Here is a 27837-nt window from a genome sequence, read left to right as displayed (position 1 = left end):
AGACATTTCTTAAAAAAATTTATTTGGATTTCCAAAACCGAAGGAGTATTCTTTGTGTTTCCACAAGGAACTGTAGACATTGAACAGGATACAGCATACATTATCGCCTTCAATCTTGGATTCTTCGTTGGGACTCTAATTCATTAGAACATTTCAATATTAGGACTTCTTAGATTTTATTTGTGGATTATTCTTGGATTACTTTTGGATTTGATTCTTAAAACTAAGTTCTTATTTTTTCATTTTTCAGTATATTTCCAGGGAAATAAATAATTTGTTAAATTCTCAAAGCTAGTTTTCACTCTTTCTTGTGTTACTGTTTATCTGAGACTAAACATGCAACACCTTAGAACAAAAAGTAAAAAGTCAAAGACTTATAGCACTTTGAAACCCCAAATAATCCTAAATGTTATATTACAAGTCCAAAAAATAGAATGTTTTGAAAGAATTCCAATAATCTTGAATGTGCAGATGTACCTATCGTCTTGATATAAAACAATTATGTTATCCAAAACATCATCACAATACAAGTAATTAAACTAGAGCGTTTTATTCCAAACAGTCAATGAACACTTTATAATTCCAATGAATAATTTAAAAAAATGATTCCTCTCTTATTGACCTAAACAAGGTAAGGTCTTGAACTCAAATTTAATTAAACGTCTTGCTTACTTCTTAGAATGATGACAAAAATCAGACACAAACCATAATCATGGACAAAAATTAAGCACACAATATATGTAACAGAACCCACTGCTATGCCATTCCATCATGGACAAAAATTAAACACAATAGAAATGAAATATACATAAAAGAGCCCACTGCTATGCCATTCCACATCAACTGTTGTGTGTCATCAGAAGACTTTCAGTCCATGCATACTAAGTAGGGTTTTGACATACCCAAGGCTGGAATGTCTCTACTGCTGGGATGTCCATGGAAACGCTGGACTGTAGGTCTTATAAAGCCTCCTGCTAAAATGTAATCAAAGAATCTGTTGACATTTAAGTTGTGTGTAAGCAGCTCAAAACAACCAGACTGTGGGTAGCAATTTAGATGCCAGCTTGTCCTTCTTAGTAAGTCAACTGATGGTAGAACTTTAGACTGTTGATGACGAAGGAGGAGGATGGCAACAAGCAAAAGACTTCTTTGATTGACACACAGAAGCCAGTATTCTTTTGTCGTAGAGAGATCTTGCAAAGAATATGGAGATTGTGAACATACTTTGTCATCTCAATGTCAATGCCTCCTGTGCAATCTGAGATGTAGCTGATGAAGACTGCCTAAAAGGGCAGCCCAAGATGTTTTCACAAGGTCCTGAATGAGATATACCGGTAGTCATTTCCAAATGATCAATAACTGAACCCTTTGAGTCCCAAAGGTATAAGAATTAAGTGAATCAACCTTCTGTGTGTACTCGGGCACTGAAATGAGCACTGGCACATGAAGTGACTTGTGGAAATGGTCCATTATTATTCCTATGTAGTACAGAGTAGGCAAAGTGGACAAAGATCTACCATCTTTTGGCTTAAAGGGTAAGACTGACTGGTGATGACCTGTTGCAATCTGAGACATGGCAGAGTCCAGTTGCGATAGAACAGTGCCAGTTCATCTTGCACGATGTTGTCCACTTCCTTATGTTGGGTTGGGCTAAGGGATATTTGATCCACAGAATGAAAGCATACTTCTTATGTGCAACTCTACATGATGTGGCTTGATTTGAAATTGATCTTGTTGAAATGTAGTCAGTAAAGACTGACCAATGAACCTATGTGGCATTAGGTCTGTTGGTTCCATCAAAAAAAGTGTGTTATGTTGAGGTAGTGAGGGTGGAGTTGTTGCTGTCACTATTCAAGGGAACTTGTATCACTTTGTGGCTGATTAGAATTCTTTGAAAAGTCAATAATTCACCAAGTGATGTCAGTAAGTACTCCAATGGCATCTTTATCCCTGAAGGTGAATTTCTGCACATGTCCCTTTTGTGCCCCTAGTCCTGCAGCCCACTGACCTTTGGTCCAAGTGGTTCATAAATGATGTGTGTTCATGGAGTGGCAACTGGAGCAAGCTAGACTTGTACAGTGGTTGTCGTTCTGTGTTTGCAATGTTTACACAGCTTACGCTTCAACAAACACAGAGAAGACAATATGTACAGGTGTAGCCAGGCACATGTCCTCGTTTATGAACTCGGAGAGTGAACATACAGTGCTATGTGCGTGTGTGATTTGGATTTTTAACGTAGCATTAAGAATAAATTCAGTCATATCGCTACGATGTCTGCAGTGTGGCATTTAATAGTGATGTCTAGCAGTGGGGCATCATGCTGCAGACATGTAGCATGATGTCCCACCCAGTCACATTATCCTGACACCAGTCTGATCAGTCCTAGAACCTCTCAATGCTGAGCGCCAAGCGAGGCAGCCGTTAGTACCATTTTTTTTATAAGTCTTTGGTATGATTCAGCCAGGCATCAAACCCATGAACCACTCTAACCACTAGGCCACCGGAGAGGTTCCATACAGTGCTATACACAACATGAAAATAGGTCTGTAGGAAGGGCCCACATGGCAGCCAATACAGATAAAGTACTGAAGCATGGCTATTAATACTTAAAGATTATGTTACAAAATAAATTCCGATATAAACTTACTGGTAGGAAAGGACAAATAGGCTGCCTATACAGGTAAAATCACCAAAGCTTCACTTTTAGGATCTATGAAGTGGATGCTGGGACTAAAAACAATTTATAGATAACTATGTACCTGACTGCAGCAGAAATTATACAATAATTTACTACAGTAAAACCTGTCATGAGTGACCTCTGCTATGAGCAACCACCTGTCATTTCTGACCACAATCGTAATGCACGGATCGATTTTACTATATAAACGCTCTGTTATGAATGACCACCTGCTGAACATGACCAGCTACTTCTTGGCAAAATATGCATTTTGACACTGCTATGAACGACTGCATAGCCAAAAAAACAAAACAGATTGACACCACTGACCTTAACTTAATCCTTTGTAAACACTAGAGCTCGGGATAAATGTAGTATACAAACAAAGTGCACATTAAATAACACTATAGCTGAACAACCATAAATCGAGATAAACACCTCTAACCATCATTTAATCCTTTGTAACAAAGATTGCATAAATAGTAAAGATTGCTCTAATAAAGTAATTAAAAAGAATTTGTCTTGCTACAGTACCAGTTTTGTGAAATTTACAACTCCATCGTACGGTGTCATTTGTAAACTGCAGTAAACCAGGCTAAAGTACATGTCACTAACCGCCATTGTAGTGCCGAAGTCCTGTGAATAGCCAGTAACAGTAACATCAAAGGGAGTAATGATGGATATACGCAGTCAATTTAGAGGTTTGTATTTTTTCTTTATCTTTATGAAAACTCACAAAATGCCGGTAGTCCTCATGTCCCAGTGAGAAATCATTTGACAGGACTTCAGTGTACGTTTGAGTACATCGTTTGTCTTTCCAGTTAATTCATAATGCCTGGAGGGTGAATGAGCTCATTGTCTTTAATACTGGTAAGTGAGAATCATTTCCGGATTTTGTTTAAATTAATTTTTATTTCTTTTGTTAGTGTTTCACCAAGCCACCATCTGTTTACCTGGGTGCAGATGGTCGCAACCATTGTTTATCGAGCTATAACGCTGTTGATTTAAACTTTGTCTCAGAATAAATGTATTGTTTATTGATGAGTTAATTATGTCTTTTGGTTTCATTCATTGGTACATAATATATATTTATTCCACATTTCCCCAAAACCTGATCAAAACTGATAGTCTTTATAATGTCAACACTAATAACAATGGCAGAACCTCCGCTGAAAAAAAGAAACATTTTAACACTGGAAGAAAGGATTAATGTCATTGAAAGAAATGAAAAAGGGGAGACTGCTCGCAAAAAGCAGTCAGCTTAAGCGTTGGTAAAACGCAAGTTCAAAATGTAATCAAAGACAAGGAGTCCATTAGAAATGAATGGCAGAAAGGTGCACAAGCACAGAGGAAATATGCCACGGCATGACGGACAGTTTACGGAGATCTGAACAAGTGAGTATGGGAGTGGTTTTGTGTTGCAAGGAGTAAAAACATACCAGTAAGTGGAAAGTTGATTCAGGAAAAGGCAATAATTGAGATACATGTTCAGGCCAAACAGCTGAGTAAAACATGTCAACAAAGAAGTATAATGGATTTCTTAAAAAACAAGTGAATAAGTGTATAGAATAAGATATATACATCATATCTAACTGTTCATTTTTTGTACATATTAATGTGATGCTGAAATATAAATTTTATTCTCGTTGTTTGATAGATGTATATCTTTATTATATAAAGATATTTTGAGAGGAATGCATGCAATATTTAACAAGATTTATGAATAAAGGATATGATACATGTACAGTGAGTATGGGTATTATTTATTTTTCAACAATGCTAACTATTGACCCTGAAAACCAGTCCATTTTCACACACCTTTTATGAGAGACCACCTGTCTTGAGAGACTGCTTTTGGTTGGCAGAAGGGGCAGTCTTTCATAACAGGTTTTACTGTACTTAGAGTTGTCTGTAGTACACACAGTACCTGCACATAAAATAAAGCTACACCAACGTGAGAGGATGCACTACTGACCCAAGCAGTGTGTACAACAGGTGCTTATATCTGTGTTCATGACAAAGTTACATATTTTTTTAATACAAATGACAGAAAAGTCTGTAATCAAAAGAAATGGTCATGAAAATTATAGATGGAGTATACTTCCCTCTGATGAGAAAAATATTTGCTTTGTGGCAGAATAACTTCCAAAAATAACATAGATGGATTGCAAGGCTGCTTGTCAGGAGAGAACTTGCTATCTGGCACAAGTGAAAGTAGTAACTTAAGTATTCATTGAATTTGGTGCCAATGCTTGCATCAAGGGAGATAACTATTTAAGTGCCACCTATTTGGGCAAGACATTCTTAGCTTTCTTAATTGAAATGATTAGCTTGAGATGGCTGGATTTGTGGGTAGAAGTAGTTCTCCAAAGGTAATCATAATCTGCTAAAGTATCTGAAGAAAAAAGTCTACGATAGGGTCCTATATGTAGGCCAACTTTATTTTAAATTTCTTCAACTAATATGGAATGCACATTTAGGAACAGGACTAAGCCGTCCATGCTTTCCTATGAGCATACACAAAAAAATCTCAGTTTACAGTCCAAAGAGTGATGAATGTCACCTCTAGAACTCTAACCTCTTGATCCACATTTCACTTGCTGTTTTCCATTTCCCCATATGACCTACAGTACCAAATCTTATGCCAGTCCATTCATGTATATATCACCCAAAACTGATGCCAGTTCATTCAAGAGTATGTCACCCAAATTTGATGTTGGTGCATTAATGTTTATAACACCCAAATTTGATGTTGGTGCATTCATGTTTATAACACCCAAAACTGATGCTGGTCCATTTATGTTTATAACACCCAAGACTGATGCTGGTCCATTCATGTTTATAACACCCAAGACTGATGCTGGTCCATTAATGTTTATACACCCAAGACTGATGCTGGTCCATTCATGTTTATAACACCCAAATTTGATGCTGGTCCATTCATGTTTATAACACCCAAAACTGATGCTGGTCCATTCATGTTTATAACACCCAGGACTGATGCTGGTCCATTCATGTTTATAACACCCAAGACTGATGCTGGTCCATTCATGTTTACAACACCCAAATTTGATGCTGGTCCATTCATGTTTATAACACCCAAGACTGATGCTGGTCCATTCATGTTTATAACACCCAAATTTGATGCTGGTCCAATAATGTTTATAACACCCAAAACTGATGCTGGTCCATTAATGTTTATACACCCAAATTTGATGCTGGTCCATTAATGTTTATAACACCCAAGACTGATGCTGGTCCATTAATGTTTATACACCCAAATTTGATGCTGGTCCATTAATGCTTATAACACCCAAATTTGATGCTGGTCCATTAATGTTTATAACACCCAAAACTGATACTGGTCCATTAATGTTTATACACCCAAGACTGATGCTGGTCCATTCATGTTTATAACACCCAAATTTGATGCTGGTCCATTCATGTTTATAACGCCCAAAACTGATGCTGGTCCATTAATGTTTATACACCCAAATTTGATGCTGGTCCATTCATGTTTATAACGCCCAAAACTGATGCTGGTCCATTAATGGTTATAACACCCAAATTTGATGCTGGTCCATTAATGTTTATAACGCCCAAAACTGATGCTGGTCCATTAATGTTTATACACCCAAATTTGATGCTGGTCCGTTAATGTTTATAACACCCAAGACTGATGCTGGTCCATTAATGTTTATAACACCCAGATTTGATGCTGGTCCATTCATGTTTATAACCACCAAATTTGATGCTGGTCCATTAATGTTTATACACCCAAATTTGATGCTGGTCCATTAATGTTTATAACACCCAAGACTGATGCTGGTCCATTCATGTTTATAACACCCAAAACTGATGCTGGTCCATTCATGTTTATAACACCCAGGACTGATGCTGGTCCATTCATGTTTATAACACCCAAGACTGATGCTGGTCCATTCATGTTTATAACACCCAAATTTGATGCTGGTCCATTCATGTTTATAACACCCAAAACTGATGCTGGTCCATTAATGTTTATACACCCAAATTTGATGCTGGTCCATTCATGTTTATAACACCCAAATTCGATGCTGGTCCATTAATGTTTATAACACCCAAAACTGATGCTGGTCCATTAATGTTTATACACCCAAATTTGATGCTGGTCCATTAATGTTTATAACACCCAAGACTGATGCTGGTCCATTAATGTTTATAACACCCAAATTTGATGCTGGTCCATTCATGTTTATAACACCCAAATTTGATGCTGGTCCATTAATGTTTATAACACCCAAAACTGATACTGGTCCATTAATGTTTATACACCCAAGACTGATGCTGGTCCATTCATGTTTATAACACCCAAATTTGATGCTGGTCCATTAATGTTTATAACACCCAAAACTGATGCTGGTCCATTAATGTTTATACACCCAAATTTGATGCTGGTCCATTAATGTTTATAACACCCAAGACTGATGCTGGTCCATTAATCTTTATAACACCCAAATTTGATGCTGGTCCATTCATGTTTATAACACCCAAATTTGATGCTGGTCCATTAATGTTTATACACCCAAATTTGATGCTGGTCCATTAATGTTTATAACACCCAAGACTGATGCTGGTCCATTAATGGTTATAACACTCAAGACTGATGCTGGTCCATTAATGTTTATACACCCAAATTTGATGCTGGTCCATTAATGTTTATAACACCCAAGACTGATGCTGGTCCATTAATCTTTATAACACCCAAGACTGATGCTGGTCCATTAATCTTTATAACACCCAAAACCAATGCTGTTCCATTAATGTTTATAAAACCCAAGACTGATGCTGGTCCATTAATGTTTATAACACCCAAGACTGATGCTGGTCCATTAATCTTTATAACACACTGGTCAACAGTGAAATCATTACTGACTTGAAAAGGCCCTAATCTGTAGTATTTTGGTGTGCCGAACACGAATATAACCGTGAAAAATTTGTATTGGCTCTCGTTTTGAAGATATTCATATACCTCATTTTCTATGTTTCACTGTGTAAATTTCTCCAGTAGGACTGCAGCAACATCCGGAATAATGATGTAACATTGCATAATACCATCATGCTCACATCATCCACAGTTGATTGCATCATTTTCTGATGCAATGCAATACTAATGCCATGCGGCTGCTGAAGTAAGTTGACGTCAGCAGTGTACTATACATGTGTAGGCCTATTATACTAATGCCAGGCGGCTGCTGAAGCTGACGTAAGCAGTGTACTATATAAAGCCCAATCAGATAGGTTCAGCATTTAAAATATTTTAGACGTTGTGCGAGACAGTTCAAGCTACTGTTACATAAAACTTATTATTTTATCCATTTACGTACAATAAAGAACAGTAATGCCTCGAAAGTGTGTTAATACCGCGGACAATTTTTGCTATATTTGTGGGGAAGTGACATTTGCCAACCAGAAGAAAAGTATCAATTCTCAAGTGAAGAAGGCATATCATCTTTACTTCGGATGCAAGGTTGGTGACCAAGACAAGCCTTGGGCTCCGCATATATGCTGTGCTACATGTACAACACAGCTTTCACAGTGGTTGAATTGCAAAAGGTCATCAATGCCGTTTGCAGTCCCAATGGTGTGGAGAGAGCCAAGCAACCACCTAAATGACTGTTACTTCTGCTTGGTTCCTCCTCTTTCCGGCGGAATAACGAAGCGAAAGAAGTCGAGAATAGTCTACCCAAACATTCCGTCTGCATTGAGACCAGTTCCACATGGTGAGGGACTTCCTATTCCAGAACCTCCAGCAGAATATTCTCTTGATTCATCTGACGAAGACAAAGGTGAGTCGACCTGTTCTTCTCCTGGTCCATCAGCATGCAGTGATCCAGATTTTCACTGTGGTGCATCATCAACCCCACACAGAATAACACAGGAAGAACTAAATGACCTGATTCGTGATTTGGACTTATCAAAGAACAAGGCAGAATTGCTAGGATCAAGACTCCAACAATGGAATCTTCTAGAGGAAGATGTCACAATTACTGCATATCGAAAGCGCCACCAGCAATTGGAGCCTTTCTTCAGAAAGGAAAGTAATCTGATATTCTGTTCCGATATTGAGGGCCTCATGAATGCTTTAAAAATCACTCATGACCCACAAGAATGGAGACTATTTGTGGACTCTTCGAAACTGAGTCTCAAGGCTGTGCTTTTGCACAATGGAAACATTCTTCCATCTATTCCAGTAGCGTATGCTGTCCACATGAAAGAGACATACGATAACTTAAGGCAGCTACTGAATTCCATTGAGTATAACAAGTACAGCTGGCACCTCTGTGGTGATTTGAAGGTAGTTGCCCTTTTAATGGGACTGCAGCAAGGATATACAAAATACATGTGTTTCTTATGCGAGTGGGATAGCCGAGCAAGGGAAATGCACTACATGAGGAAGGAATGGACTCACAGGCAGAATGTAGCCATTGGAGAGAAGAATATCCAACACCCAGCTCTGGTTGAGGCTCAGAAAATCTTGCTACCACCCCTTCACATCAAACTAGGTTTGATGAAGAACTTCGTGAAAGCCATTGACCGGACTTTGCCAGCATTCCGATACCTGCATGAAAAATTCCCTCGACTCAGCGAAGCAAAGATTAAAGAGGGAGTTTTTGTGGGTCCTCAGATTCGAGAGCTTTTCAAAGATGACCGGTTCAACAACTTGCTGGAAGGTGACGCGAAACAAGCATGGAATGCTTTTCGCCTAGTTTCTACAAACTTCCTCGGAAATGTTAGGGCAGAAAACTATAAGGAACTAGTAGAAGACATGTTGATGAAGTATAAGAAACTTGGCTGCAATATGTCTCTAAAGATTCACTTCCTTCATTCCCATTTGGATTTCTTTCCTAGCAACTGTGGTATTGTTAGTGATGAACACGGCGAACGTTTTCATCAAGATATCGCAACAATGGAACAAAGATACCAGGGAAAATGGTCCACTACAATGCTGGCTGACTACTGCTGGACACTCCTCAGAGATGCTCCCGAACAGCTGTACAAGAGACAGGCGAAGAAATCTAAGATGTAGTCAATGACTTGATTTTTTATAGGTAGGCTATTACAGCTGACCTTTTACTATTGGAATGCATTTCGTTATGTAAACATTAATTTCTTGCAGATTACAAAAAAACTAGAGCCAATTTTGCAATTTGACTGTCATATTCGTGTTCAGCACATAAAAATTGATAAGAATTGACTAATTTTATTTCAGTAACATGACTTTTGTAAAAATTTGTTGTCCAGTGACACCCAAAACTGATGCCAGTCTATTAATGTTTGTAACACCCAAAACTGATGCTGGTCCATTAATGTTTATAACACCCAAAACTGATGCTGGTCCACTAATGTTTATAATGCCCAAATTTGATGCTGGTCTATTAATGTTTAAAACACCCAAAACTGATGTTGGTCCATTAATGTTTATAACACCCAAATCTGATGCCAGTTCATTCATGTTTATAACACCCAAAACTGATTCTGGTCCATTAATGTTTATACACCCAAATTTGATACTGGTCCATTAATGTTTATACACCCAAATTTGATACTGGTCCATTAATGTTTATAACACCCAAATTTGATGATGGTCCATTAATGTTTAGAACACCCAAAACTGATGCCAGTTCATTCATGTTTATAACACCCAAAACTGATACTGGTCCATTAATGTTTATAACAACCAAGACTGATGCTGGTCCATTCATGTTTATAACACCCAAATTTGATGCTGGTCCATTAATGTTTATACACCCAAATCTGATGTTGGTCCATTAATGTTTATAACACCCAGACTGATGCTGGATGGAAAGATAGATATAATCCTGGGCTGTATTCGATAAGGACAGTGCAATGTGTTGCAAGGCTAAGAATCCTTCTGTAGATGTGGCAGTCTGTGGCATTAGGTGACAAGAGTTTAGCGTCAAGAGAGAGGCAGCTTTCTGCAAGCAATCAGTACACATTTTATTTCATTCACAGAAGAGCTCACTGGATAAAGAATTCACTTATAACTTTGTTTGCCATTAAAATCCTACTGTTTACTTGATGGTACTGACATTATGTATATATGTATATTTTCTATAACATTTTTTTTTATTTGTCAGTCTATGAAGAACAGGTTTAAATGTAAAAAAAATATAACAACTAATGTCAAGGATTGGTCCACCATGTTGAAAATGCCTCAACAAATTACAGGCTGTTCAATGGAGTGTAACTGCCTTCTGTGATCATGTTCAATGGAGTGTAACTGCCTTCTGTGATCATCATGTATGACAATGCTAACTCACTGAATGTATTCCATGCCACTTATTCTTTGCAAACAAACTGAAACAAATCTTGAACATTTCCCTTAACCCTGGAAACAGTTTGATGATGCAAACAATAAGATACAGTACAAGTACATCTACATACATAACAAAACAGCTAATTAAGGCTTGATAATTTACAATTATTGTTTATTTTCATTATTGCACACAGATTTAATAAAATCTTAGGCTAATTTAAACAGTCACATGCAACTGCAAAATTCTACAATAATACAACTGTACAAATATTTTAACAGAATGAAGTGATTAACAGTAAATTAATTGCATTTCATTATTAAATTGCATTTCAACATTAATTTTTAAAAACAAAGAAAATTATGAATGACATTCCATATACCACCATAGAGTTCACCTTGGACCTTTCAAAGATAACTTGATGCTGTAAATTCTGTTTTGTGGGTATCAATTTTTGTGGTATTAGAAAAAATGCCTTTCTTATAAGTACTTAACTTCATGGACTAGGAAAGGGGTCAAAACCTTGTTTCCACAGAAAGATCATTGTTTTGTTGGGTATTGAAATTAACAGTTACTGGCATCCAGAAAATCTATGACAATTGGTACCCCACAAAAACTGGCAACCCATGACAAATAAGTGAATTCTGGGTTGTGGGGGTTAACTTGTGTATTTTTATATATGCTATGCATCTATCATGCTAAAATCATTTTAGATCCCTTAACTCATAAGCCCCTGGAGATTTATGTCACTTTTGCCTGAAATGGGTGTATGAAATACATTTTGGGGGCTGGTGTTCTGAATACATTTTAAAAACATCTGCTACCAAGAGATTTTTGTTTAGCCAGATGCTTAGTTGTATTAGAAATGTTGTTTTTCACTGGCTATTTTGCTTGTGCATGTGCAGATGGGTAAAACTTGGAGTTCTTTTTTTGTTGTTGCACCTATTATTTTTGTATTCTGGCCACTTTTGACTCCAAATCCCCAACTTATCCTACTTTTTGCGAAGGTTCACCTCTCGTTGTGCAATACAGACTGGTCTGCCTTAGATTGCAGGCCAAAAAGTCTAAAATTCAGACACAAAATCTGATTCTGACAACAGGCAAAATTTTGGAACAAAAAAAATGACTGGGGCTCCAAAAATATATTTTCCCTCTGTATTTTGCAATGTGAGTAGAATGTCCATATTATTTAGTACCATCGCAGAGCTACATCAGTCTGGAATACCACCCACTCTGGCCTATCTAAATGCTACAGAGCTCAGAAACAGGGTACTAACTCATGATAAAACTACAGACTTATTTTATGACGCAAAATTGATATCCGTTTATGACAGGGATGATGTAATTGTTGATACTCAAGAATAGATGATCTAATAAATGATAAACCTGAAGTGAATTTACAACATAGGAACATACTCCGATCAAGGACTTTAACTTAGATATCAACTGGAAGAAAAAATGCAAAATGGTCAAAGTCTGACAGGAAATGATATCATAGACTGACAGGAAATAATGCCAAAACTTGAAACATGTCAGAGCCATCCACTCATGACCGCATCTTGATCTGTTTCATCAAAGAACAGCTTGTCTATACTCCTGAAATTAAAACACATTGAGAAACATGAAATTTAATAGACTGTGAAAGCATTAAAAAATCAACACTATTCCCATCATTATGTAAGCCAAATATTTATTGAAGTTTCCAATATGGAAAAACAAAAGTATTTCAAACTTTTGTCCTGGGATATCACGACAAGACACAAATTAAACATGTACAATATAATAGGATTAATTTTTTAATGCTAGGACACAAATTACTGGATATTCCATGTGGAATATTTGTGACATTTCATGGGATAAAATACTTTAAATATTTTCATTACCTTTTGTAGAATTGTAACTTTGTTGTAATCAGAAATGTGACCTATTATTAGATGCTTGTGTGGTCTAGTCGTAAGTATAGCCACCTCACATACAGATGAACCAGCATATACTTTTTCTTAAATCTTTTGCTGCTTTGCTTTAGAGTTAGTACTGATATTTTCTGTGTTAATATACACAAATGCTTTAGAGTTAGTACAGATAGTTTCTGTGTGAATATACACAAATGCTTTAGAGTTAGTAGATATTTTCTGTGTGAATATACACAAATGCTTTAGAGTTAGTACAGATATTTTCTGTGTGAATATACACAAATGCTTTATAGTACTGATATTTTCTGTGTGAATATACACAAATGCTTTAGAGTCAGTACTGATATTTTCTGTGTGAATATACACAAATGCTTTAGAGTCAGTACTGATATTTTCTGTGTGAATATACACAAATGCTTTAGAGTTAGTACTGATATTTTCTGTGTGAATATACACAAATGCTTTAGAGTTAGTACTGATATTTTCTGTGTGAATATACACAAATGCTTTAGAGTCAGTACTGATATTTTCTGTGTGAATATACACAAATGCTTTAGAGTCAGTACTGATATTTTCTGTGTGAATATACACAAATGCTTTAGAGTCAGTACTGATATTTTCTGTGTGAATATACACAAATGCTTTAGAGTTAGTACTGATATTTTCTGTGTGAATATACACAAATGCTTTAGAGTTAGTACTGATATTTTCTGTGTGAATATACACAAATGCTTTAGAGTTAGTACTGATATTTTCCGTGTGAATATACACAAATGCTTTAGAGTCAGTACTGATATTTTCTGTGTGAATATACACAAATGCTTTAGAGTTAGTACTGATATTTTCTGTGTGAATATACACAAATGCTTTAGAGTTAGTACTGATATTTTCTGTGTGAATATACACAAATGCTTTAGAGTTAGTACTGATATTTTCTGTGTGAATATACACAAATGCTTTAGAGTCAGGACTGATATTTTCTGTGTGAATATACACAAATGCTTTAGAGTCAGTACTGATATTTTCTGTGTGAATATACACAAATGCTTTAGAGTCAGTACTGATATTTTCTGTGTGAATATACACAAATGCTTTAGAGTTAGGACTGATATTTTCTGTGTGAATATACACAAATGCTTTAGAGTTAGGACTGATATTTTCTGTGTGAATATACACAAATGCTTTAGAGTCAGGACTGATATTTTCTGTGTGAATATACACAAATGCTTTAGAGTCAGGACTGATATTTTCTGTGTGAATATACACAAATGCTTTAGAGTCAGGACTGATATTTTCTGTGTGAATATACACAAATGCTTTAGAGTCAGGACTGATATTTTCTGTGTGAATATACACAAATGCTTTAGAGTCAGTACTGATATTTTCTGTGTGAATATACACAAATGCTTTAGAGTCAGGACTGATATTTTCTGTGTGAATATACACAAATGCTTTAGAGTCAGTACTGATATTTTCTGTGTGAATATACACAAATGCTTTAGAGTCAGTACTGATATTTTCTGTGTGAATATACACAAATGCTTTAGAGTCAGTACTGATATTTTCTGTGTGAATATACACAAATGCTTTAGAGTCAGGACTGATATTTTCTGTGTGAATATACACAAATGCTTTAGAGTCAGGACTGATATTTTCTGTGTGAATATACACAAATGCTTTAGAGTCAGGACTGATATTTTCTGTGTGAATATACACAAATGCTTTAGAGTCAGGACTGATATTTTCTGTGTGAATATACACAAATGCTTTAGAGTTAGTACTGATATTTTCTGTGTGAATATACACAAATGCTTTAGAGTCAGGACTGATATTTTCTGTGTGAATATACACAAATGCTTTAGAGTCAGTACTGATATTTTCTGTGTGAATATACACAAATGCTTTAGAGTCAGTACTGATATTTTCTGTGTGAATATACACAAATGCTTTAGAGTCAGTACTGATATTTTCTGTGTGAATATACACAAATGCTTTAGAGTCAGTACTGATATTTTCTGTGTGAATATACACAAATGCTTTAGAGTTAGGACTGATATTTTCTGTGTGAATATACACAAATGCTTTAGAGTCAGGACTGATATTTTCTGTGTGAATATACACAAATGCTTTAGAGTCAGGACTGATATTTTCTGTGTGAATATACACAAATGCTTTAGAGTCAGTACTGATATTTTCTGTGTGAATATACACAAATGCTTTAGAGTCAGTACTGATATTTTCTGTGTGAATATACACAAATGCTTTAGAGTCAGTACTGATATTTTCTGTGTGAATATACACAAATGCTTTAGAGTCAGTACTGATATTTTCTGTGTGAATATACACAAATGCTTTAGAGTCAGTACTGATATTTTCTGTGTGAATATACACAAATGCTTTAGAGTTAGGACTGATATTTTCTGTGTGAATATACACAAATGCTTTAGAGTCAGGACTGATATTTTCTGTGTGAATATACACAAATGCTTTAGAGTCAGTACTGATATTTTCTGTGTGAATATACACAAATGCTTTAGAGTCAGTACTGATATTTTCTGTGTGAATATACACAAATGCTTTAGAGTCAGTACTGATATTTTCTGTGTGAATATACACAAATGCTTTAGAGTTAGTACTGATATTTTCTGTGTGAATATACACAAATGCTTTAGAGTCAGGACTGATATTTTCTGTGTGAATATACACAAATGCTTTAGAGTCAGTACTGATATTTTCTGTGTGAATATACACAAATGCTTTAGAGTCAGTACTGATATTTTCTGTGTGAATATACACAAATGCTTTAGAGTTAGTACTGATATTTTCTGTGTGGATATACACAAATGCTTTAGAGTTAGTACTGATATTTTCTGTGTGGATATACACAAATGCTTTAGAGTCAGTACTGATATTTTCTGTGTGAATATACACAAATGCTTTAGAGTTAGTACTGATATTTTCTGTGTGAATATACACAAATGCTTTAGAGTTAGTACTGATATTTTCTGTGTGAATATACACAAATGCTTTAGAGTCAGTACTGATATTTTCTGTGTGAATATACACAAATGCTTTAGAGTTAGTACTGATATTTTCTGTGTGAATATACACAAATGCTTTAGAGTTAGTACTGATATTTTCTGTGTGAATATACACAAATGCTTTAGAGTCAGTACTGATATTTTCTGTGTGAATATACACAAATGCTTTAGAGTCAGGACTGATATTTTCTGTGTGAATATACACAAATGCTTTAGAGTCAGTACTGATATTTTCTGTGTGAATATACACAAATGCTTTAGAGTCAGTACTGATATTTTCTGTGTGAATATACACAAATGCTTTAGAGTCAGTACTGATATTTTCTGTGTGAATATACACAAATGCTTTAGAGTCAGTACTGATATTTTCTGTGTGAATATACACAAATGCTTTAGAGTTAGTACTGATATTTTCTGTGTGAATATACACAAATGCTTTAGAGTCAGTACTGATATTTTCTGTGTGAACATACACAAATGCTTTAGAGTCAGTACTGATATTTTCTGTGTGAATATACACAAATGCTTTAGAGTTAGTACTGATATTTTCTGTGTGAATATACACAAATGCTTTAGAGTCAGTACTGATATTTTCTGTGTGAATATACACAAATGCTTTAGAGTTAGTACTGATATTTTCTGTGTGAATATACACAAATGCTTTAGAGTCAGTACTGATATTTTCTGTGTGAATATACACAAATGCTTTAGAGTTAGTACTGATATTTTCTGTGTGAATATACAGAGCAGAACATACAAGTAAACATCTTATATTATTCCACAGATATATTGACAAATCTGCTACTTCAATCTGTAATTTTCAATCTGAAAATCTGCTTACTCAAAGTGAATAATGGATATATTTCATCTTGCGGGTGAATAACTTAAATGTTTTCTCTTATTGCTTTATCACTCATAAAAATACAGTTTTTCACCCAATCAATGAAATATATCCATTATTCAATTGTTTCAAGCAAAATACCCTCTGTCTTTTAAGTAAAAACATACCAGACATTGTAACTGATCCTTGTTGTTGTTTTAACATTTATCCATAAACATTTATTTATTTTCTCCATAAGACTGGTGTTAACATTACAGATTTCAATTACTTGCACACAGGAATCATGAAATTAAAATAGCTCTTGCCAAAAATTTATTCCTGGAAATTAACATGGAGACCATATATTGTGAAATTTAATATAAAAACATTCAAAGATACAAGTTTTGACAAAAATGAAAACTTGGACGTATCTAATTATTAAATCTACTGTAAAATTGGTCATTTTTGGGAACAAAATTGCTGCTGCTGGTAGTATTATTCCATAATTCAATGGTTTGCTTTTGAAGTAATTATTTATAAAATAATTTTTCTTTCATCATTTAAAGCATTTTATTCCAGTCTTACTGTTTTCAAGAATTAATTAATTACAAGCTGATGTACTAGCTTAGAAATATATAACACCTAATTAACGTACATTTCCAGTAAAGGCAGTGATGAAGTTCTATTTGTTTAGGTTCCGAAATAAGTATTGGAAATGATAATCAAAGTTAGTTCTTGCTAGTATCTCTTTTTCTTAATCTGGGCCAAGGCTTCACATATTTTCTTCTGAAGTTATCATGTGCTGACACATTGCAACACAGCCATGCAGTGTGAGGGGCTGGTGTAATGTCTGTTGTATAGACCCTGGGGTAATCATTCAATTATAGGGTTTTTGAGTGGTTCAGAAGATAAATTTTCAAACATCTTGTTGTGTTTTGTAGTTTTTGAGTGTTTAAACAACTGTGAAAATATAATGACCAAACATGATTAGTCATGCCAAATCTACTGAGAGTCTAACAAGGAAACAATATAGTTATCTTCAATTAGCTTAGATGACAACATCTTTATTGACTGTGTGACAAAACAATCTCTAAACTAGACATAGTGAACTGTAAATTTGGCTTCATTAAGGTATTTGGCAGTATAATGGATAGACAAATCAAAGACAAGATTACAGAATTATATTTGAGAACTGTGACTGATGCCCAGCATGGATTTAAGCTTAAGTACTTTTAATTAATTTCATTTCATGGGTATAAGAGTTTCATGGTTAAAGGGAAAAATGATGTACTCATTGGTATTTAAATTCATTGATCGTATTATTTATACAAAGGATATATTTTCCATGGAATCTTTAACTTCAATGATTTAAGCAACCCAACAAAATCCCCAAAAATTGTGTGCAACAAAAACAAGTGAACTCAAAGTAAAAATTAAGAATCCAGTTTGTACTGTTAAGACATTTCTCTTTGGAAGGTTGGAAACCATTGCCCCCGTAACAATGTATTAATCAGAAGTGTTTGGGTCTCTGAGGTTGCATGGTAGATTTAATTTGCAAAGCTTGTTTTTAGACTGAAACTGTTTGCTTCAATTCAACTAATATTCAGACATACTTATGCCAAGACAATCAGAATTTTTAATTCCAAGATCACTCTCGACAGGTGAACAATGTTCTTGTTTTTGTTTATCTTCACCCTAATAAGCAGAGCTGCATTCACAAATGTCGTTCTTGGGCTGAAATCTCACTATTCCCGAGATGCTACCAGGATTTTATCTAATGGTGGGGAACTTCCCCTTTTGTCATCAAAATAAGAAGGGATATGGGGAAGAAGGGGGAGGAGGAAATGGCTATATTTCAATATCTACCTAACACTTTAATATCAGTCTTTCCGTGAGTGCTATCATTTTTTAGTTCAGAATCACTCACAGGCATTTCCAGGAACTCTTTCCCCAGCTCCAATAATTTGATATACTTCAAAACTTTTAAAATGATTGTCGTCATCGCTATCATCAGCCAGTATTTTCTGAATAAAATCATGGTCTGATGATGAACCATGATGGGAGTCAGCTATTGTGTTTTATAGGTTGCCTGAACTTTAAAAAAAAAATTGTAATATTTCCTTCACTAACGCAAGGTTCAGGCTATGACAGAATACTTGTTCCAAGGCCAAATGTGCCAATCGAATTTGCTTCAAAAATCATTAATGTCAAACCAAAGTACCTGCATGTGTAAACAGTTGCCTATCTGAAGAAGAAAAAAAAGACATGTTGTGACAAGCTGTATGAGACCTCCACAGCCAGCATGACTTACGTTCGATAAACACTTTAAGTGTTAAGTGCTAAATAAAAACTGCATACTACACAGAGTACAGTTTTATATGTGCAATCTGAAACTAATTTATAGGACTACTTGTGCATCATTGGTCTCAAAATGCTCAATTTGTACAAATTATACATGATTTACACCCTCATGTGCCCTGGCAGCATCTCTGCTAAACTAATGTTTAATCCAGCAAGTCACAAATATTTTTCTTGTGCAGAAATCTCTCCACACTGATATGGAAGTGAAAGTGAATAAAAATGGCAAAGCAAGCAGAACATTGCAAATTTGCAGATGACATCTTTGGTAACTTTCTGGCATTCAGGCCATTTCAATTGAAAACATCTGAAAATAAAACCTAGGCATCTGGACAAAGATCCAATAAGAGGTAACCCCCCAAAAAAACTTTATAATAAAAGCAAAACATAATACTCACTTGACCATGAACTCTCCACAGTAAATACACTCAGAGGCTAGGTAAACCCAAAAAAACTTTATGATAAAAGCAAAACATAATACTCACTTGACCATGCACTCTCCACAGTAAATACACTCAGAGGCTAGGTAACCCCCAAAAACTTGATGATAAAAGCAAAACATAATACTCACTTGACCATGAACTCTCCACAGTAAATACACTCAGAGGCTATCAGGTCATCCAGCTCAGCCTGAAATGGAAGTACCAGATTGCAATTTCTATTCTTGAACTTACTTCACTCTTGAAATTTATGGGGTAGTCACATTTCTTATTGTGATGGTCTAGCAAACCAAATGTTGGGTAAGAATCTTGCCCAAATCAGCTTTTGTTGGCTGCTGTTGTTGTTGTTGTAGGGTTTAACACCATTTTTCAGCACACGATAGGCTATACATGGCGGCCAGTATTAACGTTGGAGGAAGAACCCGGAAAATTCCCCAGAAATAACCATCGACCCTCGAGAAGTTACTGGCAAGCTTTCTCACATACCCACAATGGCCGAATCCGAGACTTGAACCTACGCAGACAGAGGTGAGATGGCAGTGATCCGTAATGGAGATCGCTTTAGACCACTCGGCCACTCGAGGCCCCCTTTGTTGGCTGCTAAAGAGTGTCCCCGAGCAAGGTATACTATTTCCACTGATTTGTTGATCTGTTATTAAATACCAAAAAAATAAAGAAACGCTAGGACCATTTATATTGCATCCAAGTTTACACCAGCAATAGCAAGAACAAAAGGCATGGTGGGATTGTATATTGAATGAGACCAGGTACTTTGTATCACTGGTTTGGAAACTACATTTGCCTGCACAATGTGTCCAAATGCAAACAGCATAGACATATCCAGACCTACCATCACACAATGTGCCTGCAGATCTGACTCTATATTCTTTGTTAAGTTTGGTTGGCTGGTGTTATGGGTTTAATGCTATTTTTAGTGCATGATAGACTATACATGGTGGCCAGCATATCTGGTGGAGGAAGAACACTGAGAAAACCCTGTGATGAACTACTGACCCATGAGAAGGTACTGACAAGCCTTCTCACATATCCATGTTATATGAGCGAGAGACTTGAACTCACGTTGACAGCAGTGAGATGTCAGTGACCTGTAAAGGTGAGTGTCTTGGACAACTTGGCCACCTGGGAACTCCCTTGTGTGTTAGAACTAATCACACAATGTACCTGCAGATCTGGGTCTAAACTGTCTGCAAGGACTAAATTAGTACAGTCACATGAAGTGCCTGAAGATCTCAGATCAGTTAGGTTTAATCACATACTGTGCCTGCAAATATGGGTCTATACTGTTTGTTAGGACTAGTCAATACAGTCACATAATGTGCCAGTACACCTGGGTCTATATCGTTTGTTAGGACTAGTCAATATAGTCACATACTGTGCCTGCAGACCTGGGTCTATATTGTTTGGTAGGACTAGTCAATACAGTCACATAATGTGCCAGTAGACCTGGGTCTATATTGTTAGTTAGGACTAGTCAATACAGTCACATAATGTGCCAGTAGACCTGGGTCTATATTGTTAGTTAGGACTAGTCAATACAGTCACATAATGTGCCTGTAGACCTGGGTCTATATTGTTAGTTAGGACTAGTCAATACAGTCACATAATGTGCCAGTAGACCTGGGTCTATATTGTTAGTTAGGACTAGTCAATACAGTCACATAATGTGCCAGCAGACCTAGGTCTATATTGTTAGTTAGGACTAGTCAATACAGTCACATAATGTGCCTGGAGACCTGGGTCTATATTGTTAGTTAGGACTAGTCAATACAGTCACATAATGTGCCAGTAGACCTGGGTCTATATTGTTAGTTAGGACTAGTCAATACAGTCACATAATGTGCCAGTAGACCTGGGTCTATATTGTTAGTTAGGACTAGTCAATACAGTCACATAATGTGCCTGTAGACCTGGGTCTATATTGTTTGGTAGGACTAGTCAATACAGTCACATAATGTGCCAGCAGACCTGGGTCTATATTGTTAGTTAGGACTAGTCAATACAGTCACATAATGTGCCAGCAGACCTGGGTCTATATTGTTTGTTAGGACTAGTCAATACAGTCACATAATGGGCCTGCAGACCTGGGTCTATATTGTTCGTTAGGACTAGCCAATACAGTCACATAATGTGCCAGTAGACCTGGGTCTATATTGTTTGTTAAGAAAAAATAAAATTCTGTTGGTGGGTAATTTGTAAATAACAAATTTAGTAATTCACCATGTAACAATATTAATTATACATGCTCAATCTGATAAGTACATGCATGTGTTGGAACACTGTGAAAGAATAAAATCCTTCATCTTCAGAGTTCAAAATCTTTCTTTCTGTTTTAAAAAATTGTTTAAGCCTGGTATTATTCCAATAATGCATTATACAATACTGACAAGAGGAAAGAAATATACATTACTAACATGTAGAAATATTGTACATTACTAGCATGAGAGAAATATTGTACATTACTAGCATGCAAGAAATACTGTACATTACTAGCATGAGAGAAATATTATACATTACTAACACAAGGATAGGAATATTAAACATTACTAGCATGAGAGAAATATTGTACATTACTAGCATGAGAGAAATACTGTACATTACTAACACGAGGATAGGAATATTATACATTACTAGCATGAAAAAAATATTGTACATTATTAGCATGAGAGAAATATTGTACATTACTAACATGAGGATAGGAATATTATACATTACTAGCATGAGAGAAATACTGTACATTACTAACACGAGGATAGGAATATTATACATTACTAGCATGAGAGAAATATTGTACATTACTAGCATGAGAGAAATATTGTACATTACTAGCATGAGAGAAATATTGTACATTACTAGCATGAGAGAAATATTTTACATTACTAGCATGAGAGAAATATTGTACATTACTAACATGAGAGAAATATTGTACATTACTAGCATGAGAGAAATATTTTACATTACTAGCATGAGAGAAATATTTTACATTACTAGCATGAGAGAAATATTGTACATTACTAGCATGAGAGAAATATTTTACATTACTAGCATGAGAGAAATATTTTACATTACTAGCATGAGAGAAATATTTTACATTACTAGCATGAGAGAAATATTGTACATTACTAACATGAGAGAAATATTTTACATTACTAGCATGAGAGAAATATTTTACATTACTAGCATGAGAGAAATATTGTACAATACTAGCATGAGAGAAATATTTTACATTACTAGCATGAGAGAAATACTGTACATTACTAACACGAGAATAGGAATATTATACATTACTAGCATGAGAGAAATATTGTACAATACTAGCATGAGAGAAATACTGTACATTACTAACACTAGGATAGGAATATTATACATTACTGACATGCAGAAAGAAATATTCATTACCAACATGAGAGAAATATTGTACATTACGAAAATGACATTATATCTATTGATATCAAGACTTTTTGTTGTGGTCAACTGTTTCAGCATTTTCAACATGAGCAGAGTCAACTTGATTGCAACAACATTACATGTTGCATATCTGCATTTCCACTTACAAGGAGAAGAATTGCCAATGTTTGTAGGAAGTCTTCAAAAGATGAAATCAAATTCTTTTGAGGAACACATTCAAAGTGGACTCTGGATGTCTGAGTGGTGCTTACTTTTACCAATCAATGCCATCTCAACTCTGTGTGGGTTCGAGTCTTGGTTCTGCCAGTGTGGGTATGTGAGAAAGCTTGCCAGTAGCTTCCTGTGGGTTGGTGGTTATTACCTGAGTTTTCCTTGGTTCTTCCTCCACCAGTTATACTGACTGCCATATATAGCTATCATGCACTGAAAAATGATGTTAAACCCAAACAACATCAACAACAATAAATACAGAAGCATAATTTGCTCTTGAAATCTATGGGGTAGTCACAGTGGTTATTGTGATGGTCTAGCAAACCAAAGGTTGTGGGTTTGAATCTTGCCCAGATGTGATTCAGCTTTTGTCGGCTGCTGAAGTTTGTCTCCCAGGCAAGGCATGTTATATCCACTGCTTTAACATTGACATCTCAAATCCTGAAGATTTCTAGTCCATATTCCACCCACCCCTTCCCCAATACTCATCCCCACCCCCAACAAATACCCAGGGGATAAAATACAAAATCTCATAAATGTGATATCTCTCCTGCTCTGAGTGCATATCCAAGGCAACAAAAAAAAATCCCAAAGTTTCTTGAATTTCCAACCAGCAGTTTAGGAGGAGAAGCCATTATGGATACAGACAAATATAGAAGGTAATACTAAATCCATGACAGTTTTAAAAAAATGGATGTATAAAAATGAATATGGCTTAGGTTCAAAATCAATAGCTAGAAAGGGGGTAAGTAGCACATGTTACTCATAGACTGATTAGTTTAGTAGGTGATACTAAGTGACCTATTTCAGGTAAGATGTGAACAAGAAAGCACACATTGGTCAGTCTCATGGTGTAGTGAATTATAGGATAAATAGCTTTGCTCTACAGCTATTAGGAGTTAAGCTTTCACCTGTCAACCCCTTTTTCAGGAAGCTTCCAATGCCTAAGCACCAATCAGATCTTAACAAGGAGCAACTTTCCTTAATGACAGATAAATCCTGCCTGAAGATAAATATAACCTGTCCCCATTTATAGTAGGACCCAGGTGACTGAGAAAAGCTCGGACTAACTCACTGCAAAGACCTTCCAAGATCTGCATAGGTACTTCAACTCTAAAATTTGATCAGGCACGATTCCAATCAATGACAGGAATTAAAATCTTTAGATCATTACTTGTTGCTGGGGAATATAACATGACTGCATAGTTGAAAGGACTTCAAAAAATATGAGTTCTTTGTCTGCTTAGAGAAATGCTCAGAAACGTACAAAATAATTGTTTTAAAAAGATAACTGATTACTTTGAAACAAGTGGATAAGCAAACACACCCTAAATTCAGCACTTTTTCCAACAGATACATTTTCTGGCTGAGATGTAGATGTTGGAGCCCTACTTTCATCTCTCTCTGCTATCTTTCTCTGAAGCTCTTCCACTCTGGTGCGTATTTTGTTGCCCAAATTTGGAAGTACCTGAAATATTCAAAATAAAAATACACTCAAATGAATTGAACAGCTCTAAGTTAGCAGTAAAAGTTTTACAACAAAACATTGTTTAGGTTCAAATTTACACAACACAGATAAAACAATTGCATCTTTCTTTTTATTCCGGGGTGGATCCAAACTTTTTCAACATAAGTTCAATTCTAAAACTAGGCTGAAATGAATCATAAACTCTGGTAGTTATGAAAGACCCCGCATGAAGGCAACAATTATTTAATAAAATTTGTTCATATGATATAGTTTGAGTTGGTGTTATGTGGCAAAGCAGCACCAGCAGGTTATTTAGTGCCATGACAATTGGAATACAGTGCCTTGCCAAAAGACCCACCATGGTAGCTGACTTGGGCAAATCCAATGGTGGAATTTGAACCCTTATGACATATAGGAAGGAGGATCATACCTATTAAACATCACCGAGCACGTAAGGATGCCCCTACAAACATTATGTAACTGAGAGTCAATGTTTTATGGAAAATGGTTAAAAGTAAATTTTAACAACCTATTTCAAATTTTTTTTCATCATTTTCCAAAAAAAAAATTTAGGTTATGACCCCTGTTTAATTTCAACTGCATCATATTGGTAGGGACATTCTTGTGGGCTCATGGTAGCCAAATGGACAGCATTATGTCAAATTTTGGTTTAAATTAATTAAATCCTTTAAAAGTTACTGAGCAGAAATGGGTACAACTTTTTGTCACAATCACTACTCCTGTCTGTTGCAATACTAAACGGGCAAATTTTCATGGCTTCTGCAATTTTAAGCGAAGTATCTTCTGCTAAACACCTAACAATATTAGATGATTTTGTTCTTGCACATGCATATTTTCTGCAATTTTGGAATCAGGAAACATCTGTCTGAACAAAGGACCAATGTAGTCTTCTACTGCTAGAGATTGTCCATGTTTTATTAAGAACTCGGTAGATAATGCATCTGCATTTCTAAAATTCGTGTCCACAATTTAGTTCTGCTGTATAAAAAGAAGTTACCTCAGTACTGGAGTTAGTAAACAAGCTAATTCAAGGGTTTTTGTTGTACCACCATGACCAATATTAAAATCCTTTCCACACAGCCTGCAAGGGGCATGAAGATCCCTAGAATGGAACGCTGTATTGTGTAATTCATGTATTCATCTCTGAATCGGTTTTTTGTCTTTTCCTAATCCATCTGTGAAATTATTTTTGCTCTAACACACATCGACTAAAATAAATCTGATTTGACTTTTAGCGCCAAATACCTACAGACTAGTTCTGTTCTGAATTAGAACAAAGGATCTGCGAGCAAAGATTAAAAGTTAGAAAACCAGTCTGTTCTCTCCTAACTAAGCCATACAGCTGCTATAAATAGAAAACCGAGGTCAAAAGTTGAAAGTAGAAACCAGCATATTTCATGAAGTAGGGCAACTGCTATAAATAGAATATAATACTGTTAGGAAAGTGCATGCAAGTCTTTGGAAAAGTGTACTCTTATGTCCTAGTTACATAGAAGCCATCTTTTCTAGAATATGGTCTGTGGGATTAATGGGATGTTAATAAAAATGAGAAAACTATTAATTTTTTTGGAGGGAGATATACAGAAAATGCGTAATCTGAATACAGTTACACTTAAGGCGTAATTTAGTGAAAAAAAGCTTAATGATTACACCAAAAACATAATGGTTGGCATGTATGGCTATATTATGGTCACTGAAGCCATTCACAGATATAGTATAGTCATCAAAGCATTGTGTTACTGATAATTGCTTGTAAAATGTTGGAGTATTCAGTTCTTTTAAAACTCTAAACTTTCCACATGGGTCCAATCAATAAAAAATGACTAAGAATTGAAGGTTGCTGTGTATTTTCTTGCACTATTCACAGCCATATATCTATCACCATCTATGGGTAATTGCACAGAAAAGCATGAGCAAAATGATCACACTAAAATAATAGCTCAATGATTATTTTCAAATTTATCGAATTTGTAATGGTTGAAAATCAAAGACTCCTCTTTTTTTATACACACAAGTGTATGCTGATGAGTGATTTTGTTGATGTTGGCACAACAATTATTGATATCACATTTATTTTCTGCAACAGAGAGCCTGTGAAACTCAATTACAACAGGTCATAAATTGCTATTAAAGATTTACCAGTCTCGAGTACTTTTTGCTGATGTTATTGTTTTCTTCTTGTTTTGTATATTTAATTTGCATTGTTTGTTAGTTAATTGTTTTAATTTGTTTTATTTCATTACATGGTATGGTCATGTAACATTGTATGTTGGACTTGACCTTGTCCAAAACTATCATTTCTGCTTGACCTGAGTCGATGTTGTTTATTTTAATCTGTAAAGAATACATAGCTAAAATATTCTCTATGTGTATTGGCTTAATATCAATATCATTATTAATAGAAGTAAATATCTGGGTCAAGGTCAAGATTATTGGAAATTACCTGGTCTACCTGACATAGTCTAGGTCCAATATTTTAATTTTAGTAATAGGTTTCTAATAATAACTAATATTTTTAGTTTGAAAATATCAGGATTATTCTGGATGGTTATTTTTCATGAGGTAATAGTTTTTTTTACAGAAACTGCTAATCATGACATGATGTCAAGTACAAGACTATATAATCTTGTCAATGAAGTGAAAATTCGTTGGTAATCTAAGATCTAGCACAATCAAGTTGTATATGTTGTGTCCAGTAATTAATTTTTGGGATGGAATTTATTTCTTCAAATTATTGAGTTCAAGTGATTATTTTTTCTGGATATATAAATGTGCTCTGATAACATTATTGGACAGAGACATTCACTAGAATTTACAGTGAATTCAAACATAGAATTATATTACTGTGATTCAACGAAAGACTGTTGACACATCAGCCTTATACAGTTTATAACAAACACATCAACACCTTCAGCTTTGGATTTATTTTGGACTTCTACTGAATTCTTTTCAGGACTTTCAATTATTAGGACTTGTGTCTGTAATTCTAGGTATATTTTGGTAATTTATTCGAAATACTGTAAGTTCTTTTTTCTCCACTGTCACCTTGTATTATAAGGAAATAAATTATTTTTTGAATTTTACAAAGCTTGTTGCTTTTCACTCTTTTCTGTTACTTACTTAAAGAGCATAGACTCATAACATT

At 35.3% G+C, this 27837-nt stretch overlaps 1 protein-coding gene across 2 annotated transcripts in view; it reads right to left on the bottom strand.

The window, feature by feature from the left end:
- Positions 1 to 11152: 11152 nt before the first annotated feature.
- LOC149785159 (vacuolar protein sorting-associated protein 18 homolog) overlaps positions 11153 to 27837 on the bottom strand; it is a 130953-nt gene continuing 114268 nt past the window's right edge. For both annotated transcript variants that reach the window (XM_089978937.1, XM_089978938.1), the window contains exons 27-29: positions 24531 to 24671; positions 19699 to 19757; positions 11153 to 12591 (exon numbers count right to left, since the gene is read on the bottom strand). In XM_089978937.1, the coding sequence (XP_089835063.1) occupies positions 12528 to 12591; positions 19699 to 19757; positions 24531 to 24671 (264 nt within the window). In that variant the 3' untranslated portion in view covers positions 11153 to 12527. The remainder of the gene's footprint in view (positions 12592 to 19698; positions 19758 to 24530; positions 24672 to 27837) is intronic.

This window comes from Sinohyriopsis cumingii, chromosome 13, assembly GCF_028554795.1.
Source record: "Sinohyriopsis cumingii isolate HCF-2022 chromosome 13, ASM2855479v2, whole genome shotgun sequence".
NCBI classification, from domain to species: Eukaryota; Metazoa; Mollusca; class Bivalvia; order Unionida; family Unionidae; genus Sinohyriopsis; species Sinohyriopsis cumingii.
Note: the sequence above shows the minus strand (reverse complement) of the source record. Positions and strands in the feature narration are given on the sequence as shown.